The sequence below is a fragment of the Camponotus floridanus genome, unplaced genomic scaffold (assembly GCF_003227725.1).
Source record: "Camponotus floridanus strain SB8 unplaced genomic scaffold, Cflo_v7.5 scaffold77, whole genome shotgun sequence".
Taxonomy (NCBI): domain Eukaryota; kingdom Metazoa; phylum Arthropoda; class Insecta; order Hymenoptera; family Formicidae; genus Camponotus; species Camponotus floridanus.
The window spans coordinates 68,409-93,568 of record NW_020229846.1 but is presented as its reverse complement, the minus strand read 5'-3'; the positions used below and the strand labels follow the sequence as shown (position 1 = coordinate 93,568).

The 25,160-nt window shown below is 29.9% G+C and overlaps 1 protein-coding gene across 2 annotated transcripts in view; it reads left to right on the top strand.

Annotated features, from left to right (window-relative positions):
• Positions 1-7,222: 7,222 nt before the first annotated feature.
• Positions 7,223-25,160, top strand: part of LOC105251156 (F-box/LRR-repeat protein 20) — a 30,220-nt gene continuing 12,282 nt past the window's right edge. The window contains exon 1 of one of the 2 annotated variants that reach the window (XM_025414110.1): positions 7,223-7,379. In XM_025414110.1, the coding sequence (XP_025269895.1) occupies positions 7,350-7,379 (30 nt within the window). In that variant the 5' untranslated portion in view covers positions 7,223-7,349. The remainder of the gene's footprint in view (positions 7,380-25,160) is intronic. The other variant, XM_025414109.1, reaches the window with a different exon arrangement.

Sequence of the window (25,160 nt, the reverse complement as noted above, 5' to 3'; positions counted from 1 at the left end):
AAAAAATTTAATTGATCCTTTGTGTTAAAAAAAGATGACTCCAATTTATTTAATATTATCGTGATTAAAGTTGAAATTTGTGACGACATATAAAAAATATTATTAAAAAATATTATATTAACGAAATTCTTTAATATAATAAAATAATTTATTTAGATTAATATAATTATCATTTTTTCAATATATAATCAGATATAAAATGCAGATATAAATATCAAATCTGTATTATTAACTGATAAATTTTATCAATTTGATAATTCATACATAAAAATAATTTTTTGCTTAATTAATTTGTACATATTTGTATGAATTTTCTTTCTAGTTAACTATAAACATATAAATCTAAATGTATTATACAGGAGAATTTTTTGATTGATTTTTTGATTCATGTATTTTACTCTATTCTTTCTACGTTATTAATAATATCTAAAAGAGAGAAATGAATGACCATTCGAATCATCGATCGCAGTTTCAACAAACAATGAATAATCGATGGAGACTCAATAAAAAGTTGCACGTTGGCATATTTTTTTCTGCTTTAATTTTCCTTCAATTTATTATATTCTGATACACACACATTTTTTCTTCATTTTACTGTTTACATTTGGCTATCCATGACCAAGTACAGATTTGTTCGATCTTACAATTAGAGTAATACAAGCCTTTCGGGCAGATATAAAGGATTGGAATGCAATACTTGTCACAATCGACATGCGACAATATACCATACTATTCTTAGGACATTTACCGATGCATTCGATTGCATCGTCTTTCTCTTTTTCGAGTACATCGTTGATTGAATCTGTAGGAATCTCGATCCGGAGGAGCTTCCAATCTCAAGAAATAGCCAATCGCATTGCTTGATAATTGGATTGAAGTGTAGACCATCGAGACACGTGTGAACTGTTTGCTTGCCGTTTTGACAAACATAGTATAAGGTGGAATCTTTTTCATGAAGTGACCTTATAGAATGCTTACTCGAGATACATTCAGGTGCATTCTTCCCAGTGCATTCGAGAAATGACGCATTTAGTTCGCCAATATTTAGGTTCCCGGTAAACACAGCTGCCAACACGATGATGATTACCGAAGAACGTTCCACATATTAAAATATAAAGTATATTTCCAATTATTAACAAGAATATTTTCTACTTTTGTTTAATATTTTTATTTGCATATGTCTAGTGATATCGTGATCGTAACGAGAAATGATTTTTATCAGTTTTTTTTTTATAGTTGGAGACATTATCGTATATAATTTCGTACGATAAAATGAAAATAATTTTGTACGAAAGGATTAATTATTTAAATTCCTTTTATTAATAAGATTAATAATAAATTAATAGTGTCGTTAGTTTGACAGAATGATGTATTAAATTTAAAATTTAAATTATATGTGTTTATAAATTGATTCAAAAAATTTACTTTAAGATATATAAATAATAATTAATAATTATATTATATATAAATTAAATTAAACCTTTTAAGAATAATTTGTTTAATTTTAATTGTAATAATAGAAATTGTTTTTTTTTACTTTATAAGAACGAAAGATTTTAGATTAGATTCAGGAACGAAAAGGATCAAATAAAAGGTAGGGATTATTGAAATTTTCAACCATTTAAAGATAAAATTAAATTAATAGGGAAAGAAGTATTTTTTGTTGATAAATCAAATTACAATTTATATTATTTGTGTTCATTAAATATATAATAATAATAATAATAATAATAATAATAATAATAATAATAATATCAACTTTGTACCTTTATATTACTAATATTTATTTTTTAAATTATTCTTTTTATTAATAATTATTTAATATAATTTATTAAATTATTTACTATCTTTATTTAATATAATTATATTTATTTATATTTATTTATATTTATTTATATTTATTAATAATATGTTTATTCAATATAATTTATTTTCAATTTAGTGCTCATTAATAGGCCTTATCTAAACGATGTGAATAAAAGATTATTTTCTATTAGATTTTATTTAATTGATTTGGACTTAAAATTATTAAATCTTTGTTTGCACAGTCAAGCAGACTTCTATTGTACTTTATGAAAGAAAAAGAAAGTTAAATTTACATGCAACTAATACACTTTAACATTAAGAAAAACTGAATTATATTATATATAAGAGATCATACACAGAACTTTCAGAGATTCGTCTCTCATTCTGGTAAGGTTTTATTGTATTGCAACGCATATGATAATTTCAAGTGCTATAATTGACTATAACAGGCATATCAATTTTTATATTATTTACTTTATCACGCGATAACAACTTTCTGCGAAAAAATTTCATTTATTATGTAAATGTAAATGGATAATCTAGGATTTGTATCGAATATTTTAATTGATATTATCATTGATTGATGAAATCACAAAAGATAAGAAAAGAGTAGAGTTTTTTATCAAAATTATAAAAATAACAAAAATTATTCAAGATTTTATGAATATAATAGCATGCAATATTTTCTACAGTGTGATTGCGCAAGAGAAAGAGAATACACATAAAAAATATACAATCTCGTGCGTTTATATCCCAATATTATATAGAATCTTAAAATATTTTTAAATAATATGCCACATAACAGTCATATTTTTTATTGTCCGAGTGTAAAACTTGCGCTAAAGAAATGCACGATATCGAAGAACGAAATTAAAGAATGAAATCAAGAAAATAAAGAATGAAATCATAAAACGAATACGTGCGATTCAGTGAATCTTTTATATCGTAAAAAGATTCACATACACACATTTACGTACATACATACACACAATCTGTCGAGCAACACACCTACTTATCAGATTATAAGAACTATTTAAAAGATTATCGACATTTTTTAGCTTAAATTATATAAAGTAACTAATTATTAATTTTACAGCATAAATAATAAGAATAATTATTGTGTTTTTTTGAAAATAGTAGAAAGATATTGATTAGCGTGTATTAAATAACATAAATATTTTTATCTTTCAATTTTCAGATAGATAATATAAAATTTAGTGACAATCAGATCTGAAAATATCTTGTGAAAATAAGATTACATTTAACTAAAACGTATTTTATTTGTTAAGAACAATATTCATTTAAAAAATCTCTTTTTCGTTCAGTTAATGTGATAATGATAATAAAAAAGTAAATAAAAACTAATAAATTAATCGATTACTCATACAAAAAAATAGAAAAATTGCCAGAATAAATAGATTCTCATAAATCTTGCGCGTTTCTATTTGGATATCTTTTAAATCAGTAATCGATTAATTTACTACTTTATGTGTATATAAAATTTTTAAATAAAAATGGAAAAATAGATAAATACGAATAAGAATATTAAACAATATTTGTTTACTGAAATAAATATTGTTAATAAATTGTAATAAACGTAATATTGTAATAAATGTGTATAGTATATGTGTATAGTATGTGTATATTATATAAATTAATTATATCTTTTTCTAAAGCTTATAATTAAAGTGTCATGTGTTTTTTCTTTAAAGCAAACTTAGTGTAAAAGGGTACTTATTTATTAGTACCCTTCATAGCCATTATTTCTTATACAAATTGGATATCAAATTAATTAAAAAAATAAATTTATAAAAAAATTATAAAGGATAGAAAACAATATTACACAATACACATTTCTCTACGTAAAAGTAAATATATTTTTGAAAAGTATTTCAATTAATCCGCAAAGTTAAATTTGTTAAAGTGTTTCCTCTTTCGATGATTTATCAATGCCGATAATTTTAATAAATATCGATAAGATCATATGTATATCATTCGATAACGATAAAAATGTATGTATGTATTGCGCTTAAAATATTATAACCGGCTGCAAGATTTTCCAATCAGAAAGTCCAAAAAGCGCTTTTTAAATCATTGCTACAGATCATTGTAAATATTTGTTACATACAAAAGATAATTATATACATATATATATATATATTTGTTTCACTCAGTGCTTTATTTAATTAGTTTTCTATCAATGACAAATATAATGATATACATATATGCATTGATATACATATATGCATTGTATACATATATGATAATCATACGTTAAATACCATATCGTTAAACGTGTTAAAAGTCATGCATTTTATGTTAAATCAATAATTCAATCAGAGATAAATCTCTGAAATTGTAGCTTGTTCCAGATTACGATTATATATGTACATTGTAGTTTTTTTTTTATCGACCTCGATCTAACGCTTTGATAATATCGTATCTTTCGACCTACTAAACTCTACACTTGAAAAATAATACTTTAACTCGTCGATTGATTGCCATTTAATAATATATCTGATTCAATCGAAATTATATAACCAAGTTAATACGCGGAAAATAAACAGGAATAAATTGTTACTTTTGCATCAATTTTATAATTTTATAAAAGAGATTTTTTGCCATATATTTAGCCATGTAATTAAATAATGATTATCATTTAATTAAATCTCTCCTTCCCGACATATAATTACTGTAACATATTCAAGTATATTTTTTATTTTACATTTTTATTAATAGTTGGTGCTAAATGAATTTACTGAAAAATAATAGCCTTTTGTATATTTATATAAATATTTTAGTAATGATATTCAAATACAAAATACGTTAAGGATGTTTTGTATCTATTTTTAAAATATTGAGAATTTAATGAAAATTATACAGAATGTTCTTACATATTTTAGAATCTTCAGTATAATTTTTAAATCGATTCACTAAAGCGTTCACAAGTTATAAGGATTTTATTTTGCACCGAATTAGCATGTGTTCTGGAAAACGTAAAACCACGTCGATTCAAATGATAAAAACACATGGAAATAATATTCAGAATTTGTTGAAAATTTGCAAAAGTTTAGATACAGAGGAAATATTTATTCAAATAACATTAAACTCTTCAAGGTCGCCAGTAAATAAAATACAAGAAGTAATTAGAAACGACCACACTGGCAAATTTTATTAAAGTGAATCACGACGTTTCGACCATGGTTTTGGTCCTTTTCGAGTGAACTACAAAAAATTATTTTCAGAATTACACAAAAAAATTAAATTACATTGATTAAGAAATAAAAAATGAGCGGCAAGTTAAATACATACAATAATTTAGTTAATTATTCTATCGTGAGAAATAAGGAAATCACTTCGTCAAGATTGTCATGTCAACCGTCTCCATCAACACACAGAGAAAGACTAGACAACCTTTATTAGTCTATCATAAATATTGTTTAAATTTTCGATGTCCTTTTGTAAGTTGATCGTGTTGTCAAACTTTTTTATAAAAAAACATTTATTCAAATAATATTATACAAATACTAACTGGTTAAAAAGATATTAAATATAATTTAATGATGTTAGCCATGTATCTGACACAAGGCGAAATTTCCTGCTAAAAGTTAATCATTTCGATTAACAAAATTCGGAATATTTTAGTAAACACGCAATAAAAAAACATATTAAAAAACACATCTCTGCACTGTACACTGTAAAAAACTTTGTGTAAATTTACAACTATTATAGTGGGTAATATTGAGAACAACTATTAAAGGTGTATATTTACATACATTAGTAAATTTATATTTCATAGATAAAATTATTATCTTAAATGGTAAGTAAGCATCTTGTACTAATAAATTTACATGTTAGAAGTAGATTTCTAGAAATGTTTATGTAATAATACATTTTGTATATGTATTTATACAATTTCACATATTAAATTTAATTTAAAATTGCATACATAATTAGTGTAACAATTACGCTATTTATAACGAAAATATATAAAATCATGTACTTTTACAAAAATTAGTTATTTTACTCTTTATTGTGTAAATATTCATTTATATTTGATAAGAAATTACAAGGTTAAAAGTGTAATTTTAAAATTTTATATAAATATTACAAAAAATTGTACATTTATATAAAATCCAAAAATTACACTTTTAACCTTATAATTTCTTATCAAATATAAACGAATATTTACACAATAAAGAGTAAAATAACTAATTTTTATAAAAGTACATGAATTTATATATTTCCGTTATAAATAGCATAATTGTTACATTGATTATATGTGTAATTTTACATACTTTTTTTACAGTGTAGCTAAGATCAAATTATAATACTCCACACAATTTTTCATATTCAAAATACTCCAAAAGTGGATATTCGTTAATATTGATTTTTAGTTACTTTTTGCTGAGATTGCACATACAAAACATCCTTAATTGAAAAATAAAATCTTTCTAACACGTGATTGGGCACGTGTTATATGCATTACGGTACATTAATCGATGATGTTGTATTTATTAGGCTGATCATCGATTGTAATTCGCATTCTCTTTGTCGTGCCGTCGATGATATCACTCTACTATTAAATAAGCTATGAATTACCCTATGATTCTATCTTATTAAATTCCACATTTCTATATTTATTCGCGTTTATTATGTCATCGCAAAATTATTCCCAATCGATAGCTTCGACGAGAGAAGCTTGTTGCGTTAGGCTAATATTACATTTGTCGTACGACAAATTTTTTAAGCACACTGACTGGCTGCAGAATAGAAAATTTTTAAAGATTCAAAAAATTATTATCCCAATCAATGTGCTTAAAAAAATTTGTTGTACGACAAATGTAATATTAGCCTTAAACAGTAAACTTTCCTAACGCGCGACATTCGAGATACTCGTGTGTCTCTCCCTCCAGCCGTAAATGAAATATATTTCGGTCAAACCGCAATCGAATCCAGGTCACCCAGAGATTATTTCTCTAAAACGCGAATCGAAAGCGAACCTAGCAACACGCGCCTTATCTTAACTTGGCGCTCATCCGGGAAGGCTCCCGTCCGTCATCGGTAACCCGATGACCCATCTGATTTACGTCGACAACGACGCCATCTGCAATATCGACTGCAGGTGCGCGGCGCCTCTCCTTTGTCTCGGGAGCACGGATTTCATCCGCGCTCCTCTCTCGATGTCGTCCGTCGCCCTACTCAAAAATAACGAGCCAATGGGAAGCGTGTAAACAATGGATACGCGCGCGCCGATTGGCCGCGCTGTCGTCAAGTCGACCGCCGCCGGCCAATCCGCGCGCCGCGCGCCGCGGGCCCGGCGGAAAGCGGCGGCGCACCGTTCCGCCAGCCCCCCTCCTCGCGTTCCCCCGGACCATCACCCGCCGCGCTCCCCGCGCTCCGCGCATTCGTCGAGCGTTCAGTAGACTCGGCCATTTCTCTCGCGAAGCGCAGCTACTCGTTCGGCCGCGCGACGTTTTTTTTTTGCGATTGCACCGTGCGGGTACTCCCGGAAGTTTTGCAAAATAACGCGACGCAAAAGGATGATACACTCCGGGCGGACCAGGCTCGAGGTAAGTCGAGGCGAGCGTCGACCCGCGGGTCGCAGCCGCGAATAAACGCGGCCGTCGAAAACGCGCGTCGAAGTGCCACACGTCCGGGGGGGTCGTGCGTGTTGAATGTTGTCATTGCCGAGGCGAACAGCTGATCCGTTCCCCTGGCCTCCGCGGCGGCCACCATCTCCGCTCTTTCGCGATGTCCTCGAAGACGAAGACGAAGACGAAGACGACGACAACGACGTCGACGTCGACGACGATGACGATGACGACGACGACGACGACGACGACGACGACGACGACGACGACGACGACGACCACGACGACGACGACCACGACGACGACGACGACCACGACGACGACGACGACCTAGGGAAGGACGACGATGATAAAGGCGTCATGCGCCAGGGCATTCTCTCTGGCAGGCTGGCTGGCAACACGCTGTCATTCGCGAATCTCCCTCGCGTGCATGTTACGTATATATTCTGATCGACCAACCGAGCGAGCCTGCCTGGTCGGCCAGCTCCGTCCTTTGTCCTTTCCTTCCTCCTTCCTCCCCGTCTTTCTTTATTTCTCTCTTTTTCGCGCTCCACCTCTTTGTCCCTCTCTCCTTCTCTGTCGCTCTCGAGAATCGCCAACGATGCGTTCTCGTTGTTAAATGCACGCCCTCCCCTCCCCCGCGAGCCTCTTGCTATTTTCTTTGTTCTTCGTTTCTGGCGGTTCCGAGCTTCGACGACGACGACGACGACGACGACGACGTGCGATCGGAATGTCAATGAGCGTCATTGTTCGTTGACGGTCACGACGCTGGCAATCTGATCGGACGAACCATGTTCCTCGGCAGTCATCGCGTCATCGTTCGCGCGCGCGTTCTCGGACGTCGCTCTCTCGGACGGGACGAGGGCGAGGGAGGGTGAGGCGAGGCGAGAGGAGGGGGGGTGAGATGATACGACGCGACGCGACGCGACGCGACGCTCGTCGTCGCGACGACATCGCGCCGAAAATCGCGCGAGAAACGAGCGTAAACACGAGCGCGCGTGGCCGCGCTCTCGATAACAATGTGTGTCCAATAGTGATAAGCGAGAAGCCGTGAATGAGCCCGTGTTTTCGTTTAGCGTTCTCTGTCTCCCGATGGAGAGTAAATATTTTGTATACGAGTTGCGTGGGTGTGTGTGTCTGTGTACGTACACTGAGGAAGAAATGATGTTGGGATAAAAAAGATTTTGTTAAGGATGTATTGGAGATATATTCCAATCAATGAGATCGTCGTGAATTTTGAATTTAACATTCTTAATAACATTTTAAATCGTCATGAATTATTTCAAATTTTTTTACTTGCTCCTTTAAAAGTTATTAATTTTTGAATTTTGCGATTTTAACATAGGATTTTATGTAAACGTTCAAGAGATAGATAATAAATTATTCAACCTACACAAACTATAAAAACACAAACTATAAAAAAACAATGATAAAAATTTTATTTTCTAATGTTATATTCTTCATACATATAAAAATGTTCCCACAAAGTTTTAAGGATGTATTGGAGATATATTACAATCAATGAGATCGCCGTGAATTTTGAATTTAACATTCTTAATAACATTTTAAATCATGAATTATTTCAAATTTTTTTACTTGCTCCTTTAAAAGTTATTAATTTGTGAATTTTGCGATTTTAACATAGGATTTTATGTAAACGTTCAAGAGACAGATAAATTATTCACAAACTATAAAAAAACAATGATAAAAATTTCATTTTCTAATGTTATATTCTTCATACATGTAAAAATGTGCTCACAAAGTTTTAAGGATGTATTGGAGATATATTACAATCAATGAGATCGCCGTGAATTTTGAATTTAACATTCTTAATAACATTCTATATCGTCATGAATTATTTCAAATTTTTTTACTTGCTCCTTTAAAAGTTATTAATTTTTGACTTTTGCGATTTTAATATAGGATCTTATGTAAACGTTCAAGAGACAGGTAATAAATTATTCACAAACTTTAAAAAAACAATGATAAAAATTTCATTTTGTAATATTATATTCTTCATACATGTAAAAATGTTCCCAAAGTTTTAAGGATGATTGGAGATATATTACAATCAATGAGATCGCCGTGAAATTTGAATTTAACATTCTTAATAACATTCTAAATCGTCATGAATTATTTCAAATTTTTTTATTTGCTCCTTTGAAAGTTATTAATTTTTGAATTTTGCGATTTTAACATAGGATCTTATGTTAAACATTCAAGAGACTGGTAATAAATTATTCACAAATTATAAAAAAACAATGATAAAAATTTCATTTTGTAAAATTATATTCTTCATACATGTAAAAATGTTCCCAAAGTTTTAAGGATGTATTGGAGATATATTACAATCAATGAGATCGCCGTGAATTTTTAATTTAACATTCTTAATAATATTCTAAATCGTCATGAATTATTTCAAATTTTTTTACTTGCTCTTTTGAAAGTTATTAATTTTTGAATTTTGCGATTTTAACATAGGATCTTATGTTAAACATTCAAGAGACTGGTAATAAATTATTCACAAATTATAAAAAAACAATGATAAAAATTTCATTTTGTAAAATTATATTCTTCATACATGTAAAAATGTTCTCACAAAGTTTTCAAACGATTTACTTGCTCGTTTTGGAATTATTATTAAAAAATAACTGTGATTATCGGTTTGACGCAATATTGATGATAAAACGTAGTAACATTTTCTTGGAAATTAAGACCTATTTATATTAAAGAATACTTTGAAGTATGATTTCGTGATTTTTAAAAAATTTTTGATCAATTAGAATTCGTATTCTGCCCAACTTTAATTTTTTGGTACTTTGGATTAACTTTTGAGACAGACGGTCCATCCAATACATCCTTAATTCAAGAAAGCTATTTATTCGGTGGGTACTAATCACGTATTTACTTGTATTCAAAACGTCTGTTTGCTTAAGTTAAGTATTTATTTACATATGCTTAAAAAAATATAATTTTTAATTAAATATTTTTATATTTTAATTTTACGAAATATTTGTTGAAATGCATTTTTTATTCCCAAAAATTTTAAATTTTTTAATTTAAAAAAATAATATATTTAATTTCATAAATTGTAGTATATATTTTACGAAAATAGAATTTAAATATAAAAAATATAAATGAAAATAATGTACTTAATATAGCATGCATATTTAATTAAAATTAAATGCTTTTGCTTAAATGAAATAAACAATTCCTTCCATTTAGAGGAAAAGTTTCAAGAAAACAAATTTATTTGATTCAACAAACTTTTTCTCTCAGTGTACGTGGGTGAAAGATCGTATATGTGTATGTCTCTTTGTTGGAGCGTTTGCTTTTGTATTTTTTTTTTATTTTTCCAATTCAAAGTACGATTGTGTATCATAACAATGCGGTCGATTTTCATAAGAATGATAATGGGTCCTTATTAGCAAGCTGCTTCGCTATCTCGCTGTATGAATTAGATAATTCGGATACATTGATAACACACGTTACATCAAGTACGTAGTGTGTGTTTCGATTTAAAACCGATATGTACAAGTATGCGTGGTATAGATATTATGCACGTGATATTTATGCGACTTTATTTGCGTTCTTATAAAATTACGACGCACATCGGCTATCTGTCAAATTCGAATAAATCACTCTCGGAAAAGTAAATTATTCATTCGATAATAATTTGTCTTGAATATTCATGCATCTATATAAACTCCAAAAAAATCGTAATTAAATACAAATAAAATTACATTATTACATTTTCCTTCAGATTTTTTGTCGAGCTGTTTTCTGATAAATCTATTCTGTTTTACATGCATACTTTTTTTTATTCTTTTATGCTTTCTTGCTTCTTTGCTTTCAATAAGAGATGTACATACGTTATGAGCAAAACGTTTCAATGTGACATCATGTTATTGCAATCTCGGCAAATGTAATCTGTTCTGCTATTTTTATTACTCCATTCATGAGTTATAAATTGCAAAAAGTTATTGGCTCGCATGACGGGGCTTCTTCGATTACAAGCGTTTTGTTAGACAAAAAGTAAAACGTATAAATAAAACATATAGATTATAATTAAAATATAGGAAAATGTCGCGAGAAGAGTTTTCAAGTTCTGAAACTACGCAATGAAAGCAGAGATTTTTAATCGAGTCTTCAATCCGAATTCTCATCAAATTTATCAAATTGATTTATATACTCTTTGTCGCCTCCATCCCCCCCTCCCCCGTTCCCTCCTTCGTCGAATATTCCCAACATTTCTTCCTTCGTCGACAACTTTTTTCATGTTTCGAAACTCGACATTAAGATTGCACGAGATACCAAGATTAGTCTTGATATTGTCTTGTCTTGTCTTGAATTTCAATAGTTATCAATTTTTAAATAGTTATCAAGACAATACCAAGACTAAGAGTGTCAAGATTATTAGTCCTGTCAAGATTATTGGGTCTCAAAAAAACTGAAATATTTATATTTATAAATGAAAAAAATCATTATATACGAATTTAAAAAAATTTTATTCAATAAAAACATTTATATTAATAAATTTAAAAACATTTAAAATTAATACAATATAATATTTTATAAATTAGAAATCAAACTCGCAAATTCTAGACATTAAAGAGCATTTTCACTTAAAATGTTTTGAGCCATTTTTGACAATGTGGGATAAATATGATGGGATAAATATGGACCTGATTGTTTTACCATTCCAAAATATTTATATCTGCACATTCCCTTGGAGCCTGTAAATAGTTATTCATTTCTGTTTTCCATGAAACAGTAAATGTCTTTTATGTAAATAGATGACATTTATATCGATTACATAGTAATAATTACAATTAAAATATAATACAATAGTAACAATTATTTCAAATTATATTACAAAAATTATGTTAAATATTATTTAAATAATTTTTTAATATTAGATAAAAATTGTTAATAAAATCGAGACAAGACAATACAAGACGAGATTTTTGCTATCAATATTCACTCAAGACCAAGACAAGATTTAAATTTTTGAAAATTTTCAATACCAATACAATATTTTTACAAATATTGTCTTATCTTGGGTCTTGTGCTCGACCCTACTCGACATGCTCCTTTTAACTGCATTTCTGCTGTTGTGCTTCTTGTACTCGAGACGCACATAAGTGTGGACTTTGCAAGAGAGAGAGAGAGAGAGAGAGAGAGAGAGAGAGAGAGAGAGAGAGAGAGAGAGAAGAAGATAAAATTTGTACACAAGTTGAAAAGAACGTATCAGGATATCCTAGAATTGACGAAAGGTGGACGTGGGTAATAAATTCCCGTTCCTCGCGAATTTCGGGGGCAAACTTTTCCCGCGAACGATAACTATCGCAGGAGGAATCGCGCGTTTCATTCATTTTTTGCGATTCTCTCATCGCAAATATCGCGACGTCCCGCAAACTGTAAAGCCTCGAATTAAACTACCGTTAAAGCGAAACCCGCCTCTCTCGGATCCGACAACGAAATAACGCGTCTCGCTGATTTATCTACCGCGTCCTGCCAAGGTTAATTCGCGAAAGCCCCTTTATTCGCGAAATCTCTATCTAGGCCTCCTCGACATTGCACCGTCGAATAAACATCGGCGACAAATTTAACTCGAGGAAGTTGCATCTGTCAAAGTCACCCCCCCCCCTCCCCCCGCGCGGCTACCCCCGCTTCTCTCGCGAGCAGCCGACAATCGCGTTGCGCTTCCTCCGTCACTGGACGATGTCTATCCGAAATATGAAACGGCAAAATCGTTCGCGATTCTCCCACTGAGTAGGGTTGCACGAGACACCAAGATTAGTCTTGATATTGTCTTGTCTTGTCTTGAATTTCAAGACAAAATCAAGACAAGATTTTTAATTAGTTATCAAGACAATACCAAGACTAAGACTGTCAAGATTATTAGTCCTGTCAAGATTATTGGTTCTCAAAAAAACTAAAATATTTATATTTGTAAATGAAAAAAAATCACTATATACGAATTTAAAAAAATTTTATTCAATAAAAACATTTATATTGATAAATTTAAAAACATTTAATATTAATACAATATAATGTTTTTATAAATTAGAAATCAAACTCGCAAATTTTAGACATTAAAGAGCATTTCACCCAGGAATTGATGCACATTAGGGCTTTTAAAGATTTACTTTGTAATCTGGTTCTATTTTTTGACATAGTCAGAAGTTCTGTTGAGAAAAGTCTTTTTACTGGCACGGACGAGGCAGTTGAACTTAAAATGTCTCGAGCCATTTTTGACAATGGGGGATAAATATGAATCTGATTTTTTTACCACTCCAAAATATTTATATTTGCATATTCCCTTGGAGCCTGTAAATAGTTATTAATTTCTGTTTTCCATGAAACAATAAATGTTTTTTTAAGTAAATAGACGGCATTTATATCGATTACATAGTAACAGTTATAATTAAAATATAATATAATAGTAAATTATTTCAAATTATATTACAAAAATTATGTTAAATATTATTTAAATAATTTTTTAAGATTAGATAAAAAATTGTTAATAAAATCGAGACAAGACAATACAAGACGAGATTTTTGCTACCAATATTCAGTCAAGACCAAGACAAGGTTTAAATTTTTTTAAATTTTCAATACCAATACAATATTTTTACGAATATTGTCTTGTCTTGGGTCTTGTGCAACCCCCTATTACTGAGAAAAAAATCTGGTTGCATTAATTAGAATTCTGGTCGATCCAGTATGTCTGTTAGAAAATGGACGAACCAGAATTCTTGTAGGAATTATCAGATGAATCTGATAAATTTCTTCCTATTAAATTTACCAAATTTTCTGGTTAATAATACTAAACTCCCCAGCATCAAGTCGTCTAAAATTTTTTCCATCTATTCTTAAAAGTCTATTTAATATTCTGAATTTCAACAAGATTATTGAATAAATTCAATCCAGATTATTGAATAAATTATTTTAAATTCAATTTGTTAGAAATTAAACTGATAAACAAACTGATGCAAGAAGAGGATGCAGCTCAAACACACACAATCAGAGAGCTAGCGTCCTCTTTCTGACACTACTGCTCGTAAGAGAAAAAAAATATACTTTGGATTTAATGTTAATACTAGTTCTTTATACACATTTTATGGCAAATATTGAATACAAGTTAAGTTAAGAGTGGCTCGCAGCCTAGCGGGAAGCAAAGAAATTAATGTAACAAGAAATTTTATAGATCCAACCAGAAAATACTAACCAAATCTTTATAGTAAAATCTATTAAACGTTCTATAAAAAATCGAGTCTTATCATGATAACTAGAAATTCTTGTTTAATTTAACCAAAATGCCTTCAATCATATACGTTTTGTTGGTACAATCAAACGATTTTTCTCAGTGTGTAGTTTACCTCGAGAGCTTTTCAAAACACTATAATAAACTATTTTTTCATCGAGTACTTTTCGAGTTATGAGGCTTGAAATAATTTCTCAATTTTTACATAAACCATAAAATACCAAGTAAAATATTCATTTTTTGATTATCTTATCTTAATACTTTTATATACAAAATAATGAGGGGAATCAATTGGTGTAAATATCACATAATTGTTTCGGAAAAAAAATATGTAATTATTAATTGCAAATTATATCTTTTGCGAAAATGTAAATCAAGAATTGTAAAAATATGTAGAAACTAAGAGGAATCGTTATAATGTAATTTCTTAGCAACACGCTCGGCGCTCTCGTGATTCCCCGAAGAGGAGAGGAGAGGAGAGGAGAGGAGAGGAGAGGAGAGGAGAGGAGATGCGCGCGCGCTGACGAAGCAACGAACGCATCGACGCGTGTCGTCCGTCACGAGAACGATATTCTCTCTCTCCTTCTCTTTCTCGGCCATCGACACACCGGTGCCTGAGATTTCGCGGAACGAGACTCTGGCGATCGCCCATTCATTCCAGAAAATTCAACGGATATGTTGACACTTCGCCGATCGATCCGTATCAGGTCGCGCTCTCCATCTCTCTCTCTCTCTCTCTTTCTCTCTTCTCTTGTGCGTAAAATTCATGTAAACATGACACGTTCTCTACCATGTATACAGGGTGTTCCAGACTTAACGAATCAGCCGTTAATAGCAGACTCCTGAGGTCATTTGGAGATGAAAATTCTAATACTAGAATATTGAGGAAGACTTTATAAAAATGTTCAAACTACTGACTACTGTCGCATCGAAGACACAATCGCAGAATCCTATTTTTTATTTTATATTGATTCCTCTATCGATATCGATTATCGCGTTGCACGCGGACCCCTTGATGCGCTATATCCTGAGCACAGGCGAACGTAACGCGCCGATTGGTAATCTTTAGTCTCTTGTAGCGTCGAAACTACGTCTCCCTCAACATTTTGGTATTAAGATTTTCGTTTCCAAATGATCTCAGGAGTCCACCATTAACGGCTGATTCGTTAAGTTTGGGACACCCTGTATATTTCTTCTCACATTTGCCAGGTATGAGTGCAGTGACGAAGAATCTTGGAGATTAATTCTTCCTCGAGAACTTTTCAATCTTGCTGTTGCATGTAAATATTGTCGACGGGCGCCAAATTGTCGGGAATAACTCGAGAGATATTGTTATTTGTGTTGTTTTTATCGCGACGGGTATTATTAGCTAACACGCTGTGTAGGTTAAAAATATTATATAGATATATTTTTTCTAGTGAGATAGAGAGACCGCGTCCACGCTTCGGGGCCGCATCGTTGGCGCGCTTTCTCGTGACGAGCGAGCGATGCGATTTATCGCGAGGGCAAGAAGCTGTAACGGCATATTAACAATGCGATGCAACGCGATGGAGGTCGCGGACGATCTATACGTATCCCTCGGGAACTTATTATTAACCTGGGAACCGTAAATATCTCCGTTTCTGAGTGCGCCTTTCTCCTCTTCATTGTCGATTTTCATCGATTTTAGCCTGCGATTAGGGTTGCACGAGATACCAAGATTAGTCTTGATATTGTCTTGATTTGTCTTGAATTTTAAGACAAGATCAAGACAAGATTTTTAATTAGTTATCAAGACAATACCAAGACTAAAACTGTCAAAATTATTAGTCTTGTCAAGATTATTCTCAAAAAAACTAAAATATTTATATTTGTAAATGAAAAAAAAAATCACTATATACGAATTAAAAAAAATTTTATTCAATAAAAACATTTATATTGATAAATTTAAAAACATTTAATATTGAGACAATATAACATTATCATAAATTAGAAATCAAACTCGCAAATTTTAGACATTAAAGAGCATTTCACCCAGGAATTGATGCACATTAGGGCTTTTAAAGATTTACTTTGTAATCTGGTTCTATTTTTTGACATAGTCAGAAGTTCTGTTGAGAAAAGTCTTTTTACTGGCACGGACGAGGCAGTTGAACTTAAAATGTCTCGAGCAATTTTTGACAATGAGGGATAAATATGAATTTGATTTTTTTACCACTCCAAAATATTTATATCTGCACATTCCCTTGAGCCTGTAAATAGTTATTAATTTCTGTTTTCCATGAAACAGTAAATGTTTTTTTAAGTAAATAGACGGATTTATATCGATTACATAGTAACAGTTATAATTAAAATATAATACAATAGTAATAATTATTTCAAATTATATTATATATTACAAAAATTATGTTAAATATTATTTAAATAATTTTTTAATATTAGATAAAAAATTGTTAATAAAATCGAGACAAGACAATACAAGACGAGATTTTTGCTACCAATATTCTCTCGAAACCAAGACAAGATTTAAATTTTTGAAAATTTTCAATACCAATATAATATTTTTACAAATATTGTCTTGTCTTGGGTCTTGTGCAACCCTACCTGCGAACGAGATTTTGCATAATTTTTTTTAATTTAATTTAATATCTCGTAGAAAGAAAGAGAGAAGGAGAAAGAGAGAATGCTATAAATATGGATTTTTCAAATGATTTGTTTTTCTTCGCGAGATCAGGTGCTTTGTCTTTATCAGATATTAATCTTTGATATCGATATCAATTGTTATTATTTTATTAAGCCGTGTATATATAACGTATCAATCTGTGATATCAGACCAAGGAAGAAAAAGTGAGAAATAAATAATAGATAACAGAAATGTATAAAAGGAGATATGAATTAATAACATGTGGCTTGAAGCGGAAGATATAAATTTTTGAACGATAATAAAATTTTAATCGATTTTCACTTAAAAATACAATGCAACATAAATGGAATCTGAAATTTCTCCGAGGCTGCTTCCGTTCAAAGACAACTATTTTACCCACGCGCGATTCCTCTTGATATCCCAACTTTTCATGCCAAATAGTTCGCATACTTTCATTGCTCTTGGAATTTTGCAACGAAATCCTGTAACAAGAAACGAAAAACTTTTTCGTCAAATATCTAAAAGTGCATGCTCACGTGCATTTTCCGATCGATATAGTTAAGCACTCGTGTTTCTCTGACACGTATCTCGACGAGAATCTTTAATTTGAGATTGAGCAATTTTTTCCTTCCCCGCACCTCTCTCTCTCCTCCCGTTTTCATAAACGTGATCTATGGATCGGATAACGTCGGAGGAATTAAAGGGATTTTCGTTTGAACGGCGTTTCTCTCTCGGGGAAAATATCATGGCAAAGGTAGCCCTAGTCGACACACGTAAACAGAAATTGTAGGACGTGCGCATCACGTGATGACGTCACGTTGCATTGTGTGCTCCATCACAACGGAATCTGTTCCAAACTGAGCCTATATCCCCGGTAAATGACGGCAAGGAAATATAAATCTTAAAAATACACACAATTGTTCTATAATTATTAAAGATAATAATTATTAAAGATAATAATAATAATAATAATAATAATAAAAAAGATAATAATAAAGATAATAATAATAATAATAATAATAATAATAATAATAATAATAATAATAATAAAGATAATAATAATAATAAAGGTAATAAGATAATAATAATAATAATAATAATAATGTGAATAATATGTGCGATATCTGGGAATAAAAGAAAGGATAAAATTGATTAAAATTAAATGCTGATCCAAAATCACTCGGAATCTTTAAATAATATTTAATTTCACGTGTATTTTTTTTTATATATAAAAAAAATCAAACAACTTGATGGAAAAATCAAATATAAATCTTAAAAATACACACAATCGTTCTATATAATTATTCTATATATATAATTATTCTATATATTTATCGTTCTATATAATTATATTAAAGATAATAATAATAATAATAAAGATAATAATAAAGATAATAATAATAATAATAATAATAATAAAGATAATAATAATAATAATAATAATAATAAAGATAATAATAATAATAATGTGAATAATATGTGCGATATCTGGGAACAAAAGAAAGGATAAAATTGATTAAAATTAAATGCTGATCCAAAATTAATCGGAATCTTTAAATAATATTTAATTTCGCGTGTATTTTTTTTATATAAAAAAAAATCAATTTGATGGAAAAATCAAATAAAAAAATTCTGAGAATACCAAGCGCTATTTGTCATCGGGCTATCGCCCAACGACTTTTTTCGTCGTATCGTCCTCGTTTCTTTTCTCCCCCTCCCTTCCCCCCTCCCTCCTCCACCGATTGCGAAGCGGAGCAAGATTCTCGACGACCGCATTGATCTCTCGCGACCGCGATACCCGCTCTCTCTCTCTCTCTCTCTCTATCTCGCGGAGTCTCTCCCTGATAAAGATAAGGAATAATAGAAGGCAATTGTGTATCGACGAGGCGTCGCGCGCGGGGGTCCTCGTTCCCAGGTTACGTCGCGTCGTTCGCGATTTGCGCACTTTATTTACGGCGCATACCGCTGCTATTTGTCTTCCGCGTTTAACACGCGGCGCGGTGCATTCGTTATATCCCATGGCGGTGTGCGAATATGCGCGTACGCGTGTGTATTTAAGGCGTATGCCGAATCGATGTCCGTTTATTTTGCCGCTTTCGAACCCGTCCGCCTCCCTCCCCCCCCCGCGAAATTCGACGCACCGAGTGCGTCGTCGGAGAAAAACAGCCAAGACAGGCGGAGCTCTTCACACGTCTCTTAATTTGTCAATTTTTAATCTGTTGATTTTTCAAATTTTATATATTTATATTTTGTTTTTTTTTTTATATTTTGTATTCTTATATTTATATTTTGTTTTCTGTTATATATCTTATATATACATTGAGAAAAAAATCTGGTTGCATTAATTAGAATTCTGGTAGATTCAACCAGTATGTTGGAAAATCGACGAACCAGAATTTTTGTAGGTATTACAATCAATGAGATCGCTGCGAATTTTTAATTTAACATTCTTAATAACGTTCTAAATCGTCATGAATTATTTCAAATCTTTTTACTTGCTCCTTTAAAAGTTATTAATTTTTGAATTTTGCGATTTTAACGTAGGATCTTATGTAAACGTTCAAGAGACAGGTAATAAATTATTCACAAACTATAAGAAAACAATGATAAAAATTTCATTTTATAATGTTATATTCTTCATACATGTAAAAATGTTCCCACAAAGTTTTAAGGATGTATTGGAGATGTATTACAATCAATGAGATCGCCGTGAATTTTGAATTTAACATTCTTAATAATATTCTAAATCGTCATGAATTATTTCAAATTTTTTTACTTGCTCTTTTGAAAGTTATTAATTTTTGAATTTTGCGATTTTAACATGGGATCTTATGTAAACGTTCAAGAGACTGGTAATAAATTATTCACAAACTATAAAAAAACAATGATAAAAATTTCATTTTATAATATTATATTCTTCATACATGTAAAAATGTTCCCACAAAGTTTTCAAACGATTTACTTGCTCGTTTTGAAATTATTATTAAAAAATAACTGTGATTATCGGTTTGGCAATATTGATGATAAAACGTGGCAACATTTTCTTGGAAATTAAGACCTATTTATATTAAAGAATACTTTGAAGTATGATTTCGTGATTTTTAAAAAATTTTTGATCAATTAGAATTCGTATTCTGCCCATCTTTAATTTTTTGGTACTTTGGATTAACTTTTGAGACGGACGGTCCGCCCAATACATCCTTAATTTCTTTCTGTTAAATTTATCAAATTTTCTGGTTAATAATACTAAACTCGCCAGAACTAAGTCGTCTAAAATTTTTTCCATCAAATCTCAAAAGTTTTTTTAATATTCTGAATTCCAACACGATTATTCCATAAATTCAATCCTGATTATTGAATAAATTATTTTAAATTCAGTTTGTTAGAAATTAAATTGATAAAGTGATACAAGAAGAGGATGTAGCTCATATACAATCAGAGAGCGTCCTCTTTCTGGCACTACTGCTCGTAAAAGAAGAAAAATATACTTTGGATTTAATGTTAATACACTGAGGGAAAAATTTTTTTAAATCAAATAAGTTTGTTTTTTTGAAACTTTTGCTTTAAATGCAAGGAATTGTTTATTTCATTTAAACAAAAGTATTTAATTTTAATTAAATATGCATGTTATATTAAGTACATTATTTTTATTTATATATTTTTTATATTTAATATTTACTATTTTCGTAAAATATATACTATAATTTATTAAATTAAATATATTATTTTTTAAAATTAAAAAATTTAAAATTTTTGTGAATAAAAAATGCATTTTAATAAATATTTTGTAAAATTAAAACAAAAATATTTAATTAAAAATTATATTTTTTTAAACATATGTAAATAAATACTTAACTTAAGCAAACAGACGTTTTGAATACAAGTAAATACGTGATTAGTACCCACTGAATAAATAGCTTTCTTGAGTTAAAATTTTTTTATTTCCAGATAATTTTTTCCTCAGTACTAGTTCTTTATATACATTTCATGGCAAATATTGAATATGAGTTAATTTAAGAGTGACTCGCAAAGAAATTTTATAGATCCAACCAGAAAATACTAACCAAATCCTTATAGTAAATCTATTAAACGTTCTAGTTATAAAAAAATCGAGTCTTATCATGATAACTAGAAATTCTTGTTTGATTTAACCAAAATGCTTTCAATCATATACGTCTTGTTGATACAATCAAACGATTTTTCTCAGTGTATATATATAAATATGTTATATATATATTATATATATGTTACATATTATGTAATGTTTTGAAAGATGTTAAATACCTCGCGGTTTATAATTTTAAAGTTAACTAATAATAAAGTTATTAAGAAGACTCTTCGGGATTTGCAGTGCTTTAACTTTTAACAGGAAAATCCACGGCGAACGATAACGCTATTAAAGTGACGACGCATGTATATTAAGGTCTAAATTATAGCAATAAATTTACATTTTAATTTTTTTTTCGATATTTATACCGGAAAAGTTTTAAATATTTCTTCGAAAAGTTCATTCATGCGATTAAAGAGCGCGATCGAATAGATATCTTCGAACGTCAATAGAAAGTGAAAGATACATTTGATGTAAAGTGATCGAAAAATTATGCGAAAAATTCAGCTTTCTATTTATCTCTCTTTCTCTCTCTCTTCGGTCTCTTCGAAGAGAGACAAAGTTCCAACACCGATAACTGCATGAGAAAATATAATGTCCGAATGAGACAACAATATTCGCGGTGGTGGAATATAAAATGAAAACGGATCTTTCGCAGAGGCTATTTTAGCTATTTCGTTCGCTGCGCACCGAAGACTATTCTGGATTATACGAGCTGCAATTATTCACGAGGCTGTGCGCTCGTATTTTACGGTTTAAGGCCGAACGCAATCGCGTATCTTCGTCGCATCGATGGCTATCGTTGAACCGGTCGCCTCTCTCGTTATCCTCCGTATAATTTTATGCATAAAGTATGCAACGCTTGCATACTTTATGCGATAGGGCATGGAAGTTTGAAGAGCCGCCCACGATCTATGCATACGATCGTTATTGATAAAAATGTTTTCTAGGCTTTATTTCAAGGACGCGCACAACGAAAGGACGTATCCCAATTTCGCGGCCCGAGTGAAATAAATCCTTCGCGCACGCGAAATCCGCTGGCGAATTCATCATTTCTGGTGGAAATGTAAAATTTTTTTTATGCATCATGAATTCTATGAATTTGTTAAATAAAATAATTTACTAGAATATTTTAGCGATTTAAAATAGGGTTACACGAGATACCAAGATTCGTCTTGATATTGTCTTGTCTTGTCTTGAATTTCAAGACAAGATCAAGACAAGATTTTTTAATTAGTTATCAAGATAATATCAAGACTAAGACTGTCAAGATTATTACACTGAGGGAAAAATTTTTTTAAATTAAATAAATTTGTTTTCTTGAAACTTTTGCTTTAAATGCAAGGAATTGTTTATTTCATTTAAGCAAAAGCATTTAATTTTAATTAAATATGCATATTATATTAAGTACATTATTTTTATTTATATATTTTTATATATTTAAATACTATTTTCGTAAAATATATACTATAATTTATTAAATTAAATATATTATTTTTTAAAATTAAAAAATTTAAATTTTTGGAAATAAAAAATGCATTTTGATAAATATTTTGTAAAATTAAAATAAAAATATTTAATTAAAAATTATATTTTTTTAAGCATATGTAAATAAATATTTAACTTAAGCAAATAGACGTTTTGAATATAAGTTAATACGTGATTAGAATCCACCAAATAAATAGCTTTCTTGAGTTAACTAAAATTTTTTTATTTCAAGATAATTTTTCCTCAGTGTAATCCTGTCAAGATTATTGGTTTTCAAAAAAACTAAAATATTTATATTTGTAAATGAAAAGAAAAAAATCACTATATACGAATTTAAAAAAAATTTATTGAATAAAAACATTTATATTGATAAATTTAAAAACATTTAATATTAATACAATATAACATTTTTATAAATTAGAAATCAAACTCGCAAAGTTTAGACATTAAAGAGCATTTCACCCAGGAATTGATGCACATTAGGGCTTTTAAAGATTTATTTTGTAATCTGGTTCTATTTTTTGATATAATCAGAGTTTCTATTGAGAAAAGTCTTTTTATTAGCACGGACGAGGCAATTGAACTTAAATTATCTCGAGCCATTTTTGACAATGGGGGATAAATATGAATTTGATTTTTTTACCACTCCAAAATATTTATATCTGCACATTCCCTCAATTTGAGGAGTCTGAAAATAGTTATTAATAGGAGTCTGTAAATAGTTATTTATTTCTGTTTTCCTTGAAACAGTAAATGTTTTTTTAAGTAAATAGACGGCATTTATATCGATTACATAGTAACAATTATAATTAAAATATAATACAATAGTAATATTTATTTCAAATTATATTACAAAAATTATGTTAAATATTATTTGAATAATTTTTTAAGATTAGATAAAAAATTGTTAATAAAATCGAGACAAGACAATACAAGACGAGATTTTTGCTACCAATATTCACTCAAGACCAAGACAAGATTTGAATTTTTTAAAATTTTCAATACCAATACAATATTTTTACGAATATTGTCTTGTCTTGGGTCTTGTGCAACCTTAATTTAAAAGTTCGAGAAAAAGAGGAAGAAACAAAGAGACCAAGAAATGACGAATTGTTATTAATGATTCGACAAATTATCGAAACATTTCAGATAACTTGCACTTGCATAAATTTTATGCACGATATTAGAGGTGCATATCAAGCATTTATATATATTTTTTTTTATGTTATAGGTATGCATCGTGGCGTTGATAATTTTGACGTTACATGTAAGAAAATGTATTGAGAGAGTATCCTCGTGCAGACAATGTCGCAAAGTTTGTTAAAAAATTTACATATTCCATTAATAAAAATGTGAGTGATATGTCAAATTTATCATATGTAAATATCTTTCGACCAGATGTTATGTATATACATGACAAAATATATCGATTTTCCAAATTTTTTATGGATTCCTCGCATGAAATATCAATTTTAATCTGTTTCCGATCGCGAAAGAGAAATTAAAGGAAACAAGTTTTCCATTTCAATTGGCATTAAATAAATAAATGTTGAACACAGTTGGAAATTATAATTTCGTGACCTACAATTGTAATAGTCTTCCTATCCTTACGACCATATGACATGAAAAGCTCTCTGATTGTATATAGATCATTTTCATGCATATATATATATATATTTCACAAACGTTCGCGAATTCAATTGATTTATTTTTAACATTGGCAAGATACAGCTATAACAGCTGATCGCGGATAAAAGGATATGCAAAAGCAGCAACCGAGAGTGGAAAAATAATCTTTTCGTTCCGAAATAATCTTTAATCATGTGCACATTTTTTTTTATACATCTCTCTGTATTATTTCTTAATTAAATATATAGGTTAATTAAATATAAATGGAACTTTGTTATCTTCAATTATTTCTCATCCTACGTACAATCAAGTATTATATTGCATTATAGAGATATACATGAAATATACATACACTGAGGAAAAAATTATCTTGAAATAAAAAAATTTTAGTTAACTCAAGAAAGCTATTTATTCGGTGGGTACTAATCACGTATTTACTTATATTCAAAACGTCTGTTTGCTTAAGTTAAATATTTATTTACATATGTTTAAAAAAATATATATGCTTAAAAAAAATATAATTTTTAATTAAATATTTTTATTTTAACTTTACAAAATATTTATTAAAATGCATTTTTTATTCCCAAAAATTTTAAAATAGTCAAAATATTCGGAAATAAAAAAATGTTTCGCGCTAACTAA